Here is a 13,239-nt window from a genome sequence, read left to right on the forward strand (position 1 = left end):
AATCACTCAATTTCGAGTTCGTATGAGAAAGATACGAATTTTTGAAGTTTTGATACAAAAAAATTATTTGAAAAAAATAGGAGAGAGAAAGTGACGAATTTGTTAATAAATAAAGGCAAATCAGACCTTAATTATTATCACATAAGCCATTTGATTATATTCTTAAAAATTGTCAAATATAGGCTAGATCCAAAATCACATGTTTAAAATGATCTATTTAGTTACAAATCTCTAAATAATAAGTAGAACTCTGGAAGTTTCACATGTCTCCCTTCACCATTAAGTCCACTTGTATGAGTTTATTCTTTAAGGAAATTAACAAATAAATTGCACGGAAAAAAAAAAAAAAAAAAAAAAAAAAAAAAAAAAAAAAAAAAAAAAAAAACTATTATATTGATACTACAAATGTGTGACTCAAGATGCTAGACTAGGAATGTGAAACTTCAACTAAATCCTTGAGATTTGTTTTTCTCCTTTAAAAATAAATTTGAAATGGATGAAGCATGAAATGTACGTCGTTTTCATTGCGAGACATGTATACGTGTATCACGGACACATATAACTTCTTCTTTCTTTCTGTTTTTAGTTGAGAAGGTAGTAAGTTAGGGAATTGTGCTTTAAAACATAAAAAGGAAACGAATTCGGACTTTTTTTATATATGAAAGTGGCCACGTGAGATCACATGTAATGTGAATGGATTAGAAAAATAATCAGCGAAAATAAGGACAAAAATTTCTTAGTGGGAAACATGATGCAGATTCTTATGTATACGACATTGTCACTAACTATACCAGTTGGTATTCCTTTTAGACCATAAAGGTTATAGCTTATGTTAATGCTAATGAGTTAGAAACTTAAATAATAATAAAACAATAATAATTTATGGAAATTTTATTTTGAACTAGGTATAATAGATGAATAAACTGATTGTTATTTACTCATCCTAAGTATGGACTTTTTTTTTAGGGACTAAGTATGGACTTTTATCACGTTTTTTCTTAACAAAAATCTCCTGCAAAAATAATATATATCATTTCGAGTATTTTTTTTTATCATTATTGTTGACCTGTAAAACTAGTACAACAATATTTTACGAAAATACACAGACTTCGAGTACGAGGACTCCGGATATGATTTAGGCAAGACTTTCTCTTTATATCGACGAATCTAATACAAGAGTGCGGTGTTTACAAGAGGTTCTAAATAGAAGAAAACAAGAAAAGTATTCAAAAAATTTCTGTCTCTTCAGGATTTTTGCAAGCTCCTATTTATACCCGTCTGGGGTTGTTTTCTCCATCACATGGTCGTGGGCTCTGACGGTTATTCTAGTGAACGTTGGGTGATCAATCCCACGTTCTGGACGGTTTTTGGGTAACTGTCGCTTTCCTCTCGCAAAGACGGACGGTTACTACTTTTTGTTTGATTTTGGAACCGTTGAGGTGTGCGTTTTAGCGATTTGAAACATGTTTTCTCTTGGTTTGACTAGTCTTTGACCTACGGTCTTCTCTTCTCTCCGAAGTTCTGATCGGTAGGTGTCGTTCTTATTTTATGAACGGGTCGTTCCTTTTCAATAGTTAACTCTTAGGTCTATTTTACCTGAGTTCGGTGCTGGATTCTGTGTTCTGCTCGGGGTTCCGACAACTATGCTCGGTGTTTGAGCAAATTATCCCGTAACAGCAGCCCTTCAGTTACTTAATATTTTTGGCAAAAATGGTAAGGAACTATTTCGGCGGTTTGAGAGGCTGTGTTCATCTTTGCTTATCTTCCGAGTACAAACCCTACATTCTCTTTTAGTTCGCGGTGTCTTACGACGTCGTTTGGTTTGATCGTTTTGAATCGCTTCGTCGCTTCGTTTTGACGGTCAGATTCGAGTGGCTTCTTGGACACGCTTAATCTGAGCCGTTTATGTCGCCTTTATATAAGGCTTTTCCTAAGTTTTTGGATTCATTCCACATTTTCTTCTAAATTTTACTCTCAGCGAATTCTCGACTTGATCTGCCTATTCGGACTGTGCTCCCAATTCTTCTCGTCTGTTGTCCAGATCTCTCGACCTTCAATCTCACGGGTAAGATTTCGTCAGCATTAATCTGATATTTTCATGCCTATGGTTGTTACTCTACGGTCTGCCTTTTTCTTCATATTGTTTCTCGTATTCGGACCCTTCGGACTTCGGGGATCATAGTATCTCAACTTCCTTAGGGACATGGGAGGACTTGCACGTCCTGACCTGAGTTACGACCCTCGTGTTGTTCGGCGATCGGAGCCTGATCCTGATAACGTTATCTTATTGGATGGGACCACATTTCCCTTCCTCAGAAGTCGCGTTTGGTATCATGTCCCAGAGATCGGATGGGACCGTCCCGTAGTTGCTTACGAGGAATCATGCGTGTATTCTATTCTCGAGTCTGAGGGGGTTGATAACGACGAAAGGGTTTTTGACTCGTCTTCCCTGTCGTGTAGGGAGACCATGGTTTTGGAGATATCGTCCTCGTCTGCTTCTTCGAGGGGAAGCGAGTCGGAGTCCCGAGAGACGATGAGCCCTTCCATTTCGCAAGAGTATTCTCAAAGCGCTCCAGGTCCGAGCGGGAGGACTTTTGGGGTAGATCTTCCGGAGGAGGAAGATGAGGCCCTGGTGTTTGAACGGAAAGAAGGCCAGTTTTCGGCCAAAGTTTGGACCTCTCGGGTTACCGAGAAATATATACAAGACCTGAGGGAGGAATTTGAGATCGCAGAAGGGATCATCATCTCGGCACCTTTAGAAAATGAGAGGGCTGATCAGCCTCCTGCCGGGAAGATAGCGTTCAATAAGGCTATCTTGAATGTGATCGGAGGATTGCCGATGCATCCTCTCATATCTCAGTTTGTTTCTGATCTGGGTTGTTCTCATACTCAGCTTGTCCCCAATGTGTATAAAATTTTTGTTGGGATGGCTGTGCTATGGGCGAAAATTTATGATCGCCCCGTCACTTTACAAGATTTTTCGTAATATTATTCGCTTAAGTCGGCTCCGGGGCAACACGGTTATTATTATGCTCGGGCCCATGACGAACAGTCTAGAGTGGTTACTCGTCTTCCTTCCAGCCAGAAAAATTGGAAGGATTATTTCTTTTGGGTTGAGGGGAACGCCTTCTACGATAGGTGCCCCATAAGAGCTTCGTTCTCGGAACTGGGTGTGACTCTGGTTCAAAATTCTTGTTTGATAAGTCGGACCAGATTTTTTGTTCTGGTTTCCTCATATATTCTATGTTTGATTCCAGGTTCCCTTCCACAGTATCCCGAGGACGAGCGGCCACTTCACTCCGAGATCTTTGACATTTCGGAGGCTGAGGCTTCCAAGGCCTCCGATGCGGGTAAGCGGGTGACTCCGTCTTCTTCAAAGGTCTCGGAACCTCCGAGCTCTTCCCCGGGAAAAAATCTGATTGAGCCTTCTTCCGCATCCGACCACCTGACTCTGATCGTCACCTTCCTTCACGAGCATCTTCCTACCGAGAAGGTCCAGGCGGTTCTCGGGTCTGAGCCTTTGGAGAGGCTTAACCAAGTCACCGACTCCGTGATTTCGGTACGTTTTTACTTATCTAGTCGGTATCTCTTTCATTTCCTTAAAATATTTTGTAGCTGACCTTTTTTATCACCACACAGCTTTGTTGGTGTTGTCGGCCTCGTTGGATTACTAGGCTCCGAGCTCACATCTTTGAGGCAACGGAACGATCGTTTTCTCAAGGAGAGGAACGCGGCTAGGGACGAAGTGGCGAAGGTTCGGTCAGAGCTTACGCAGAAATTTCAAGCAGATCTCGAGGCTGCTCGCTTGGTGGCGGTGGAAGAGTACAAAGCTTCCGAGGATTATCGCAACATGCGCGATGATCTTTATACCACTGGGATAAACGAAGCTGTTCGGATCCTCGGCCCGAAGAATCCTACTTTGGATACTACAGATCTTGATGAGGATTCGGAATCAAGAGCTAGCGACGATCTAGAGGGAGGAGGCGATTAGGACAAGGAGTTTTATTTTTCTTTTCTTCCTTTTTTTTTGTAACCCGTTTGGGTCTTGAACAATTGATCCGTGGTCGGATCCTTTTAATATGTAATTTTTTTCTTCTTTTTTTGTAACCCGTTTGGGTCTTGAACAATTGATCTGTGGCCGGAGTTAATTTATCTTAGTTTTCTGAACTTGGCAAAATAAAGTATAACTAAGTAAAAAGTATTTAAAACAATAGTTTCACCGGTTTTAAGTTTTCTAAAGAAGAAAACATTTTAAGAAACTGTTTATCAATTATCATGCCGCCTAGTTTATTTTGCCGTGAATGTGTTAAAACCATGTTACTAAGCACCGAGTAGAATAATATGAGTAAACAAGGGATAATTACTTCTAAAAATCACAAGTATTTGCGACCAAGCCGCTTTTTGAATTTTTAAAACAGAAACGTTTAAACAAAGAATTGGCGAAGGTGCTCGGCATTCCAAGGGTTCTTCTCCATATCACCGCTCAACGGTTGTAATCGGTATGCCCAGTTCCCGAAGTCTTCTTGGATAATGTAGGGTCCTTCCCAATTCGCGTGGAAGGCTCCTTCTTGGTGGATTTTGTTGTGGAGAAAAACTCTTCTGAGGACTTTATCGCCAACTTTGAATGATCTTAGTCGGACTTTCCTGTTGAAATACCGAGTCACTTTTTGTTGGTTAGCAAGATTTCTTAATCTGGCTTTTTCTCTTTTTTCTTCTAGCAAGTCTAGATTAATTCTTAAAATTTCGTTGTTTACCTCTGTAGAATAGTTTTCTCTTCTCACTGTTGGTATCATAACGTCGGTCGGGATAACCGCGTTGGAACCATATGTGAGAGAGAAAGGCGTTTCGCCAGTTGCGGAGTGTTTGGTGGTTCTGTATGACCAGAGGACTTCTTGGAGCATGTCCACCCACTCCGACTTTTGTTCGTCTAACTTTGTTTTTAGGCGCCGTGTTTTATGGTTTTGTTGACGGCCTCCACCAATCCGTTGGACTGTGGTCTGACTCGAGTAGAAAAAACTTTGTTAATGCCATACTTTTCACAAAATTTTTTGAAAGAATCGCAGTCAAATTGAGTTCCGTGGTCGGATATGATTTTGACTGGTATCCCAAACCGAGTGATAATATTTTTCCATACAAATTTCTCAATTGCATGAGCAGTTATTTTATTCAAGGGTTCGGCTTCGACCCATTTTGAAAAATAATCGATGGCTACAATCGCGTACCTGCATCCACCTCGGCCTGTCGGTAATGCTCCGATTAAATCTATTCCCCATTCTGCGAATGGAATCGGGCATGAGAGGGAGATGAGCGGATTAGGAGGGAGCCTCGGGATGTTAGAGAACTTCTGGCACTTGATGCATCTTTGTGTCATGTGTCGAGCGTTAGCTTTCAGTGTCGGCCAGTAGAGTCCCTGCCGGATGATCTTTTGTGCCAACGCCTCGCATCCGATGTGACTTCCGCATATCCCTTCGTGTACTCTTTGAGAGTGTATTCAGCTTCGTCTTCGTCTAGACATTTAAGGAGAGCCTGAGAAAATCCTATTTTGTAGAGATTTTGGCCTTCTAGGAAATACCGAGCAGCTCTGAATTTCAAGCTTCTAGCCTCATTTTTATCTTTGGGCAGAGCTCCATGCTGCAAATACTCCCTAATCGGAGTTTGCCATGACTTTCAATGATTGATCTGAAGCACATGGGGGGTCTGCTCGATGCTAGGCTGCCCAATCTTGATTACTGGGATTGACTCCGAGTCGGATCCTTGGGTGGCAAACTTCGCTAGTGCATCAGCCTCTTCATTCATGGCTCTGGGGACTTGGGTGATTTCGCAAAGTTCGAATTCGCTTGCCAAGTTTCTGGCTTTCTCGGCATATAGCGACATATTTTCGCCTTTTGCCTGAAATTCAAATTTCATTTGATTAACAATTAACTGAGAATCCGAATATACTTTGAGCTTTTTGATTTCTAAATCTTTTGCTATTTGGAGCCCATGTATCATAGCTTCGTACTCAGCTTCATTGTTTGAAGCATTGAAATCGAATTTTAGAGCAAATTTTACATTGTCTCCTTCTGGACTGGATAGCGCAATCCCGACTCCGGACCCTTTTTTCGTTGACTGCTCCATCTACGTACATGTCCCAAACCGGGAAATCAATCGGTCTGTACGTGAATTCTGCAATGAAGTCAGCAACTGCTTGTCCTTTGATTGCTGGTCGGGGGCTATAGCGTATATCGTATTGTGTCAACTCGATTGACCATTTCATTAATCTTCCGGACACATCGGGTTTTTGCAGCACCTGGCGGAGCGGGAAATTGGTAAGAACTGTAATCGGATGCGCGAGGAAATAGTGTTTCAGCTTCCGAGATGCGGTGATGAGGGCGAAGGCTAGCTTCTCGAGCTCCGGGTATCTTCCTTCCGCCTCGTTGAGACGTCGCGAAGTATAATAAACCGGGACCTGGTGTTTTCCCTCATTCTTGATTAATGATGAGCTGACTGCGTGCTCCGATACGGCTAAGTAAATTTACAGGGGCTCTCCTTCCTATACTTTTCTTAAAGTAGGAGGCCATGCCAAGTGCTCCTTCAGAGACTCGAAACTCTCATTGCATTGCTTGGTCCATTCAAATTCTTTGGAGCCTCTGAGCGCATTAAAGAAGTTAATGCTTCGATCGGTTGATCTTGAAATAAAACGGCTCAAAGCAGCTATGCACCCTGTCAACTTCTGTACTTCTTTTATGTTTCGCGGCGGTGTCATGTTCATTAAGGCGGTGATCTTCTCTGGATTCACTTCGATGCCTCGTTCATGAATGATGAAACCTAAGAATCTTCCTGCAGAGACACCAAAAGTACATTTTAGAGGATTAAGTTTCATGCGATATTGTCTTAAAATTCCGAATGATCTTCTAAGATCATCCGTATGTTTGTTTATTTTTCGGCTTTTAACCAGTAAATCATCAATGTATGCTTCCATCGTGATTCCGAGTAATTCGGCGAACATACGATTTACTAATCTCTGGTATGTTGCTCCCGCATTTTTTAATCCAAAGGGCATTACTGTGTAGCAGTATAGCCCTCGGTCAGTTATAAATGCCGTGTGATCTTGGTCGGGACCGTACATGGGGATTTGATTATACCCAGAGTAAGCATCCATGAAGATTAACATTTCATGACCTGCTGTGGCGTCTACTAATTGATCTATTCTCGGCATTGGGAAACTATCCTTTGGGCAAGTCTTGTTCAGATTTGTAAAATCTACACAAGTTCTCCATTTCTCGTTAGGTTTCTTGACCAGGACGGGATTGGCTACCCATTTTGGGTATTTAGTTTATTTTATCGACCCGTTAGAGATTAGCTTGTCCACCTCTTCTTTTAAAGCTATATACCTTTCGGAGTTTAAGGCTCTCCTCTTTTGTTTAATAGGTTTTTCCTTAGGATCTATATTTAACCTATGACATGCTACTTGAGGATCTATCCATGTCATGTCGGACTGTGACCAGGCAAATACGTCTAAGCTATTAGACAAAAGAGAAATTAAATTATTTTTGGTACCTGATTCAAGATATTTTCCAATCTTGAGCTTCTTCTCAAGTTGTTTCGGATCCGGAGTGATCTCCTCAACTTCATCTCCTGGGCCAATTTCTTCTCGACTTGGAAGGCGTGGGTCGAAGTCTGAGTCGATCATCATTACTTTGTGGACATCTTTGTCCTGACTCTCTTTGAGATAATTTGCATAACAGCTTCTTGCGATAGCCTGAGTTCCTACTACTTCACCAACTCCGTGCTCGGTAGGGAACTTCATCTTCAAATACTCCACCGTCGCGATGGCTCCGAGGGATTGCAAAGTCGGCCTGCCAATGATCACATTGAACGAAGATTTTCCTAGAACTACTACCCATGGAGTGTTAGTGGTTTTACTTCTTGGGTTCTCTCCCACCGTTATTAGGATTGAGATTATTCCCTTGGGCTGGATTGAGTCTCCTGTGAAGCCATAGAGATTTTCAGGGGAAGGAGCTAGTGAGTCTTGCTTAAGGCCCATTTTGTTGAATGTGTCTTCGTAGAGCACATCAACAGCACTCCCGGTATCCACTAGTATTCGGTGTACATTCCTGTTTCCGATGAGAGCTGATATGACTAGCGGATCGTTATGAGGGAACATTACCCACCGAGCATCTTCTGCTGTAAAGGTGATTGGCTCTGTGCTAGGCTTGGCTATCTTGTTAGGCCTTCGTTCGGCTGTAAACAAGATCTGTCGGGGTCCCGCGTAGGCCTCTCTTACATAGCTCTTTCGAGCGCTCCTTGAATTTCCTCCCACATGGGGTCCTCCGACTATGAGCGAGATTTCAGCATATGCTTCGCCTTTCTGATCCTCTTGAATCCCTTGCTCGGCCTTGAATTTCTTCAATGCTCCTCTTCGGATCAAAGCCTCTATAGCTTCTTTGAGGTTGAAACAATCAGCAGTGCGATGACCAATATCCGCATGGAAAGCGCAGTATTTTGTTTTATCTCTTTTTGAGATATCTTTCTTGATCGGTCTTGACTTAGGGAAATCCTCTTTATCCTGCGTAAGACTAAATATCTCCTCTATCGGGGTATTGAGTTTATGATACTTATCAAACTTACTGGAAAAAGGCTTCAGGGGTCCTGCTCCAGACTGGCTTTTCTTTGGTGGGCGGTTATCTTCAGACTGCCGCTCCCTGTGCTCTTCTCGGTAACTCTTTGGTGGTTTTGCTTTTCTTTCCGCCAACCTTGCTTCCTCCGCGTTGATATATTTCTGAGCTCTCTTCAGGAAATCGTTGTAGTCCTTTGGACTAGTCTTCTGAAGTGACCACCAGAACTCTGACTCAGTTCGGACGCCGGAGGAGATCCCGAAGAGCTTAAAATCTTCATTCAGATCGTCAACCTGAAGAGCTTGCTCCGAGTAGCGATTAATAAAATCCTTTAATGACTCATCATGGGCTTGTCTCACCGCTAGCAGTCTTTCCTTGGGAGTTTTCCCCGAGCTGGAGCCGACAAACTGTTCCATGAATTTCCTGGATAACTGCTTCCAGGATCCTATAGAGTTTGGCTTTAGCTTTCTATACCATCTTTTGGCTGAGCCTGTTAGAGTGATAGAGAACGCCCTGCACATAACTTCTGGTCCTGCTCCTTGCAACAACATCCAAGAAGAGAAAGTGTCTAGATGGTCTCCCGGGTCGGTCTTGCCATCGTACACTGGGATGCTTGGCATCCTGAAGCGATCAGGCAACGGGTGTTCTAACACTCGTGTCGTGAAAGGGGAGACAGCCTCTCCAACTTTTGAGGTAGACTCCTTCTGGCCAAGAGCCACCTCCTCAATTCGACGCTCCAATCTTTTGAAATTTGTTTTGTTGGTACTCGTGCTGTCTTCAGTTTCCAAGCTTCCTATGCTATTTTTGAAAGCGTTTGAATGACTTTTATCCATAGTGGGCTGGTACCGTTCAAGAATCTTTTCCTGACTGGACTGCTCCTTCTCGAAATCAGAATCATCTTCCATCCTCTCATACCGATCTTTAGCATGTTTCCGAGGTTTCTTAACCTGCGGATCCTGCCCAACGGGTTCTTTCCCTGATCGGTGCAAGGGTTCTTCATCTGGGATCACTACCGCACTTCGTAGTGTGACTTTCCTTGCCTACAACCTCCTCTTCAACTCTTTGTTACTTGCCTCTAGAACTGAAAGACGCTCTTGCATCTGTCTGAACTATTCTTCGAGGCTGGGATCCGGAAGAAGTTCAGCTATCTCTTCCAAGGTGAGAGGCAAGGTGCGATTATGGTGCTCTATCTCCGTTTCCTGGTTGGAGAAAGCGTTCATAGGTGTGGACGAACTAGCCATATTCTTCGGCGTCCTGCTCCCTTCCTTCTAGCGCCAACTGTTGACCTGTAAAACTAGTACAACAATATCTTACGAAAATACACAGACTCCAAGTACGTGGACTCCGAGTACGGATATGATTTAGGCAAGACTTTCTCTTTATATCGACGAATCTAATACAAGAGTGCGGTGTTTACAAGAGGTTCTAAATAGAAGAAAACAAGAAAAGTATTCAAAAATTTTCTGTCTCTTAGGGATTTTTGCAAGCTCCTATTTATACCCGTCTGGGGTTGTTTTCTCCATCACATGGTCGTGGGCTCTGACGGTTATTCTAGTGAACGTAGGGTGATCAATCCCACGTTCTGGACGGTTATTGGGTAACTGCCGCTTTCCTCTCGCAAAGACGGACGGTTACTACTTTTTGTTTGATTTTGGAACCGTTGAGGTGTGCGTTTTAGCGATTTGAAACATGTTTTCTCTTGGTTTGACTAGTCTTTGATCTACGGTCTTCTCTTCTCTCCGAAGTTCTGATCGGTAGGTTTCGTTCTTATTTTTTTTCTTTAGCCCTCTCACTGAAATTTGTTGCAAAAGACTAGCTCTTCTTGTTTGAAATTAACGAAAATGCCAATGAAAAATTTACTTGAAAAAGCTTTACACAAAGTTGAAGACTTAACCAAATTGGGTAAAAACCTTAGCTCGGGTTTATTTAACCAGTATAAGCTCCAATGCCCAAATAGATGGAAATCAACTATGTAATAATTAACTGAGTATGAAATGAGCTTATTAGCATTATAGTTTGAATGGTTGTGGCAATGGTTGTAGCTAGTTCTTTGGAGTCGGAATTTGAAGCACGTGCCATCTTGTTACTCTTGTAGCTTGAGAGAAAGCTTACTCATTCTTTATACCACTTTTGAGAGATCAACATAAGTTTTAAGAGCACCACTTGTACCAAAATTAATGTTTTATTTTTCAAATGTATTCTGCTTTGATTAAGATTTTTTTTCGGTTGTGTTGCTGCACTATTTGTATGCCTATTCTTTTTATTATTATAATTTGTTTTAATATTATTTTTTACACAATTTAATCAAATTATTCCCACATAAAAATTATCGTTAATATTTATGATTATTATTCGAAAATAACACATAGTTGACATTCTTCAATTCAATAGTTGTTGGGTGAGCATGCATACAAAATGTGATCAGCATATATAATGATGTCAAGTGTTAATAATGCTGAATGTTTATTATAAAAATAATAATGTTGAATTTTTTTAATATTAATGTATCCACCCTCATGCATGTCAATTGCATGTTTAAGCAAAAAAAAAAAATGATGGTTGGGAGATCAATGCATACATTACATTAATTGCATTATTCGTAATCCCATAAAAAAAATAACAAATGCACTATAGTCAAGCTATCGAGTACATAAATAAATTTTTATGTATGTATGTCCTAACAAATGCAATATTTATATATAGGCTCGCAAATTCTCCCCAAAAAAATATGGGTTCGCAAACAACGCAAAAATTATAAATAAATAGATACAATTGCAATATCCATGTGACTTTATGTATATGTATGTCATCATAGTGTTGTTATACAATAATTTTGTGGTCTTTAGTTAGAATTTGTCTACTTTGCTCATAAAATAAGCAGTTATAAATAAAATTTATTGAACCAAAATGTGCTAATATTCTTGATTCTATCGATTGTTACTTACTAGTTTTGTATAGGTGGATCTATGACATCACATCACAAGCCCTTTTAATTGACTTTTAATATTGCAATTTTTATTATTGTTTCTATTTTCTACACGCGGAGAATCTTATCGTTACCGTTGTGTATTATAGTATTAGCTGTATAAAGGACCTCGAAGTAAAGAGTAATTAAAGATATTGGCAAAATAAACATAATAAAATAACGTGTAAGAAAAAATCTAGATCTACCAAAGAATGTTTCTTATATTTAACTACGTTTTAATTATTGTAACTCAAAAATTATCTTGGAGAGTTTTTTTTTTCATCTCACTCTAAACATACTCTCTATTTTAGTTGACATTCATTATTTTAACTATAATGAATGTTAGTATATTAGTTAAAGTAGTGAGTGTGATTGAAGTGAGATGACAAAAAAATTACTCTCTAAAATAATCTTTTATTTAAGATAACTAAAACATGGAAAGGCACTTTGGAGATACTCTTTCTTACTTGTCAAAACTAACTATGGCAAACAATTTATATTGATTTCATTGAGATATTGATGATTTGAATAGGAAAATAATTAGTAAATGGATTTTGTATATAATATATGCAAATAACTTATTATATATCTCTAGTATTAAACATTCTTCAACAACGAACATGAGTCAATGACCTGGTAAAGGTTTTTTTTTCATTACATTAATATGAGATTCTTAACATACCTCAATATAGTGAACATTTTTTTAATGATTCATAATCATTTTTTTGTTGTTGATTAATACCCCTTTGATAGTGAGATGAAAAACTTATAATTTACAAATTTCATTAGGTGATCTTATGTTAGCATGTGTTGTCTTCAATTTTTTTTATAATCTTATTGCCTAGTTAAACCCGACGAGTAACTAACATTCAACTGAGAGTACACATATCCAAGGGAAATTGTTACGTCCATGAAAAATCAAATCAGAGATTGATAAAGTCCTAAAATCATATTTAACAGTAATTATCAACAATTACAATATTATGAAAACAATACATATATGTGTTTGTATATACGCATAGATTTATTAAGCACATTAATCAAAATATGAGAAATAAAAAACTGGGGAAGCTAGATTCATAAAGCACTAAGTTTCATATAGTTAGAGGGTTTAGAGTGCCCTTAAATAATGTGTAAACTATTATTCAGTTGACTTTTATTAATGGTGGAGCTAGCTAATTGAAATTACTTAACGTGGTGTTAGATGTTTGTTCAACTTAGTTGTTGTGACTGCTAGTTGAACAACTGACTGATCTTATCTGGATTAATTAAATCAATAATCAATCACACAATAACTGAAAGTTATAAAGAACATAAGGAATGGGTGACCATGTTCGGTGAAATAGCACCTACTCAGGTACAAGAATATTAAGTTTGATAAAACACTCATTCGCAAACACATTCATCTTTGACTTTTCTCCAACGGATTCTTGCAATATGAGCTCCCCGCATATCTGAGACTCATTCTCACTTTCACTCAATCCTGTCTCAAATATTGACAAGCACGTCAATGTAAAAAACACGCTCTCACACACTTAGTACGGTGGTACAGAAGTTGCAAGGTTCTTTGAGTTCATTGTCGATGAAGATCTCCAAAGCAAAGAAACGTTCATAAAGATATGGCTGTGTATAATTGGCCGAACATAAAAGTAAAGTGATCGCAAGAAACACTAGGTG

At 39.7% G+C, this 13,239-nt stretch overlaps 1 protein-coding gene across 1 annotated transcript; it reads right to left on the reverse strand.

The window, feature by feature from the left end:
* Nucleotides 1–7,436: 7,436 nt before the first annotated feature.
* Nucleotides 7,437–9,502, reverse strand: LOC149401184 (uncharacterized). Its single transcript, XM_089610615.1, has 3 exons — nucleotides 8,957–9,502; nucleotides 7,679–8,743; nucleotides 7,437–7,502 (listed from the first exon to the last, which is right to left on the reverse strand). Exons 1-3 carry the CDS (start codon nucleotides 9,500–9,502, stop codon nucleotides 7,437–7,439), a joined length of 1,677 nt encoding a protein of 558 aa, XP_089466741.1.
* Between the last annotated feature and the right edge of the window lie 3,737 nt (nucleotides 9,503–13,239).

This window comes from Urtica dioica, chromosome 4, assembly GCF_054948205.1.
Source record: "Urtica dioica subsp. dioica isolate 48M chromosome 4, U.dioica_male_clone48M_v1_H2, whole genome shotgun sequence".
Taxonomy (NCBI): Eukaryota; Viridiplantae; Streptophyta; class Magnoliopsida; order Rosales; family Urticaceae; genus Urtica; species Urtica dioica.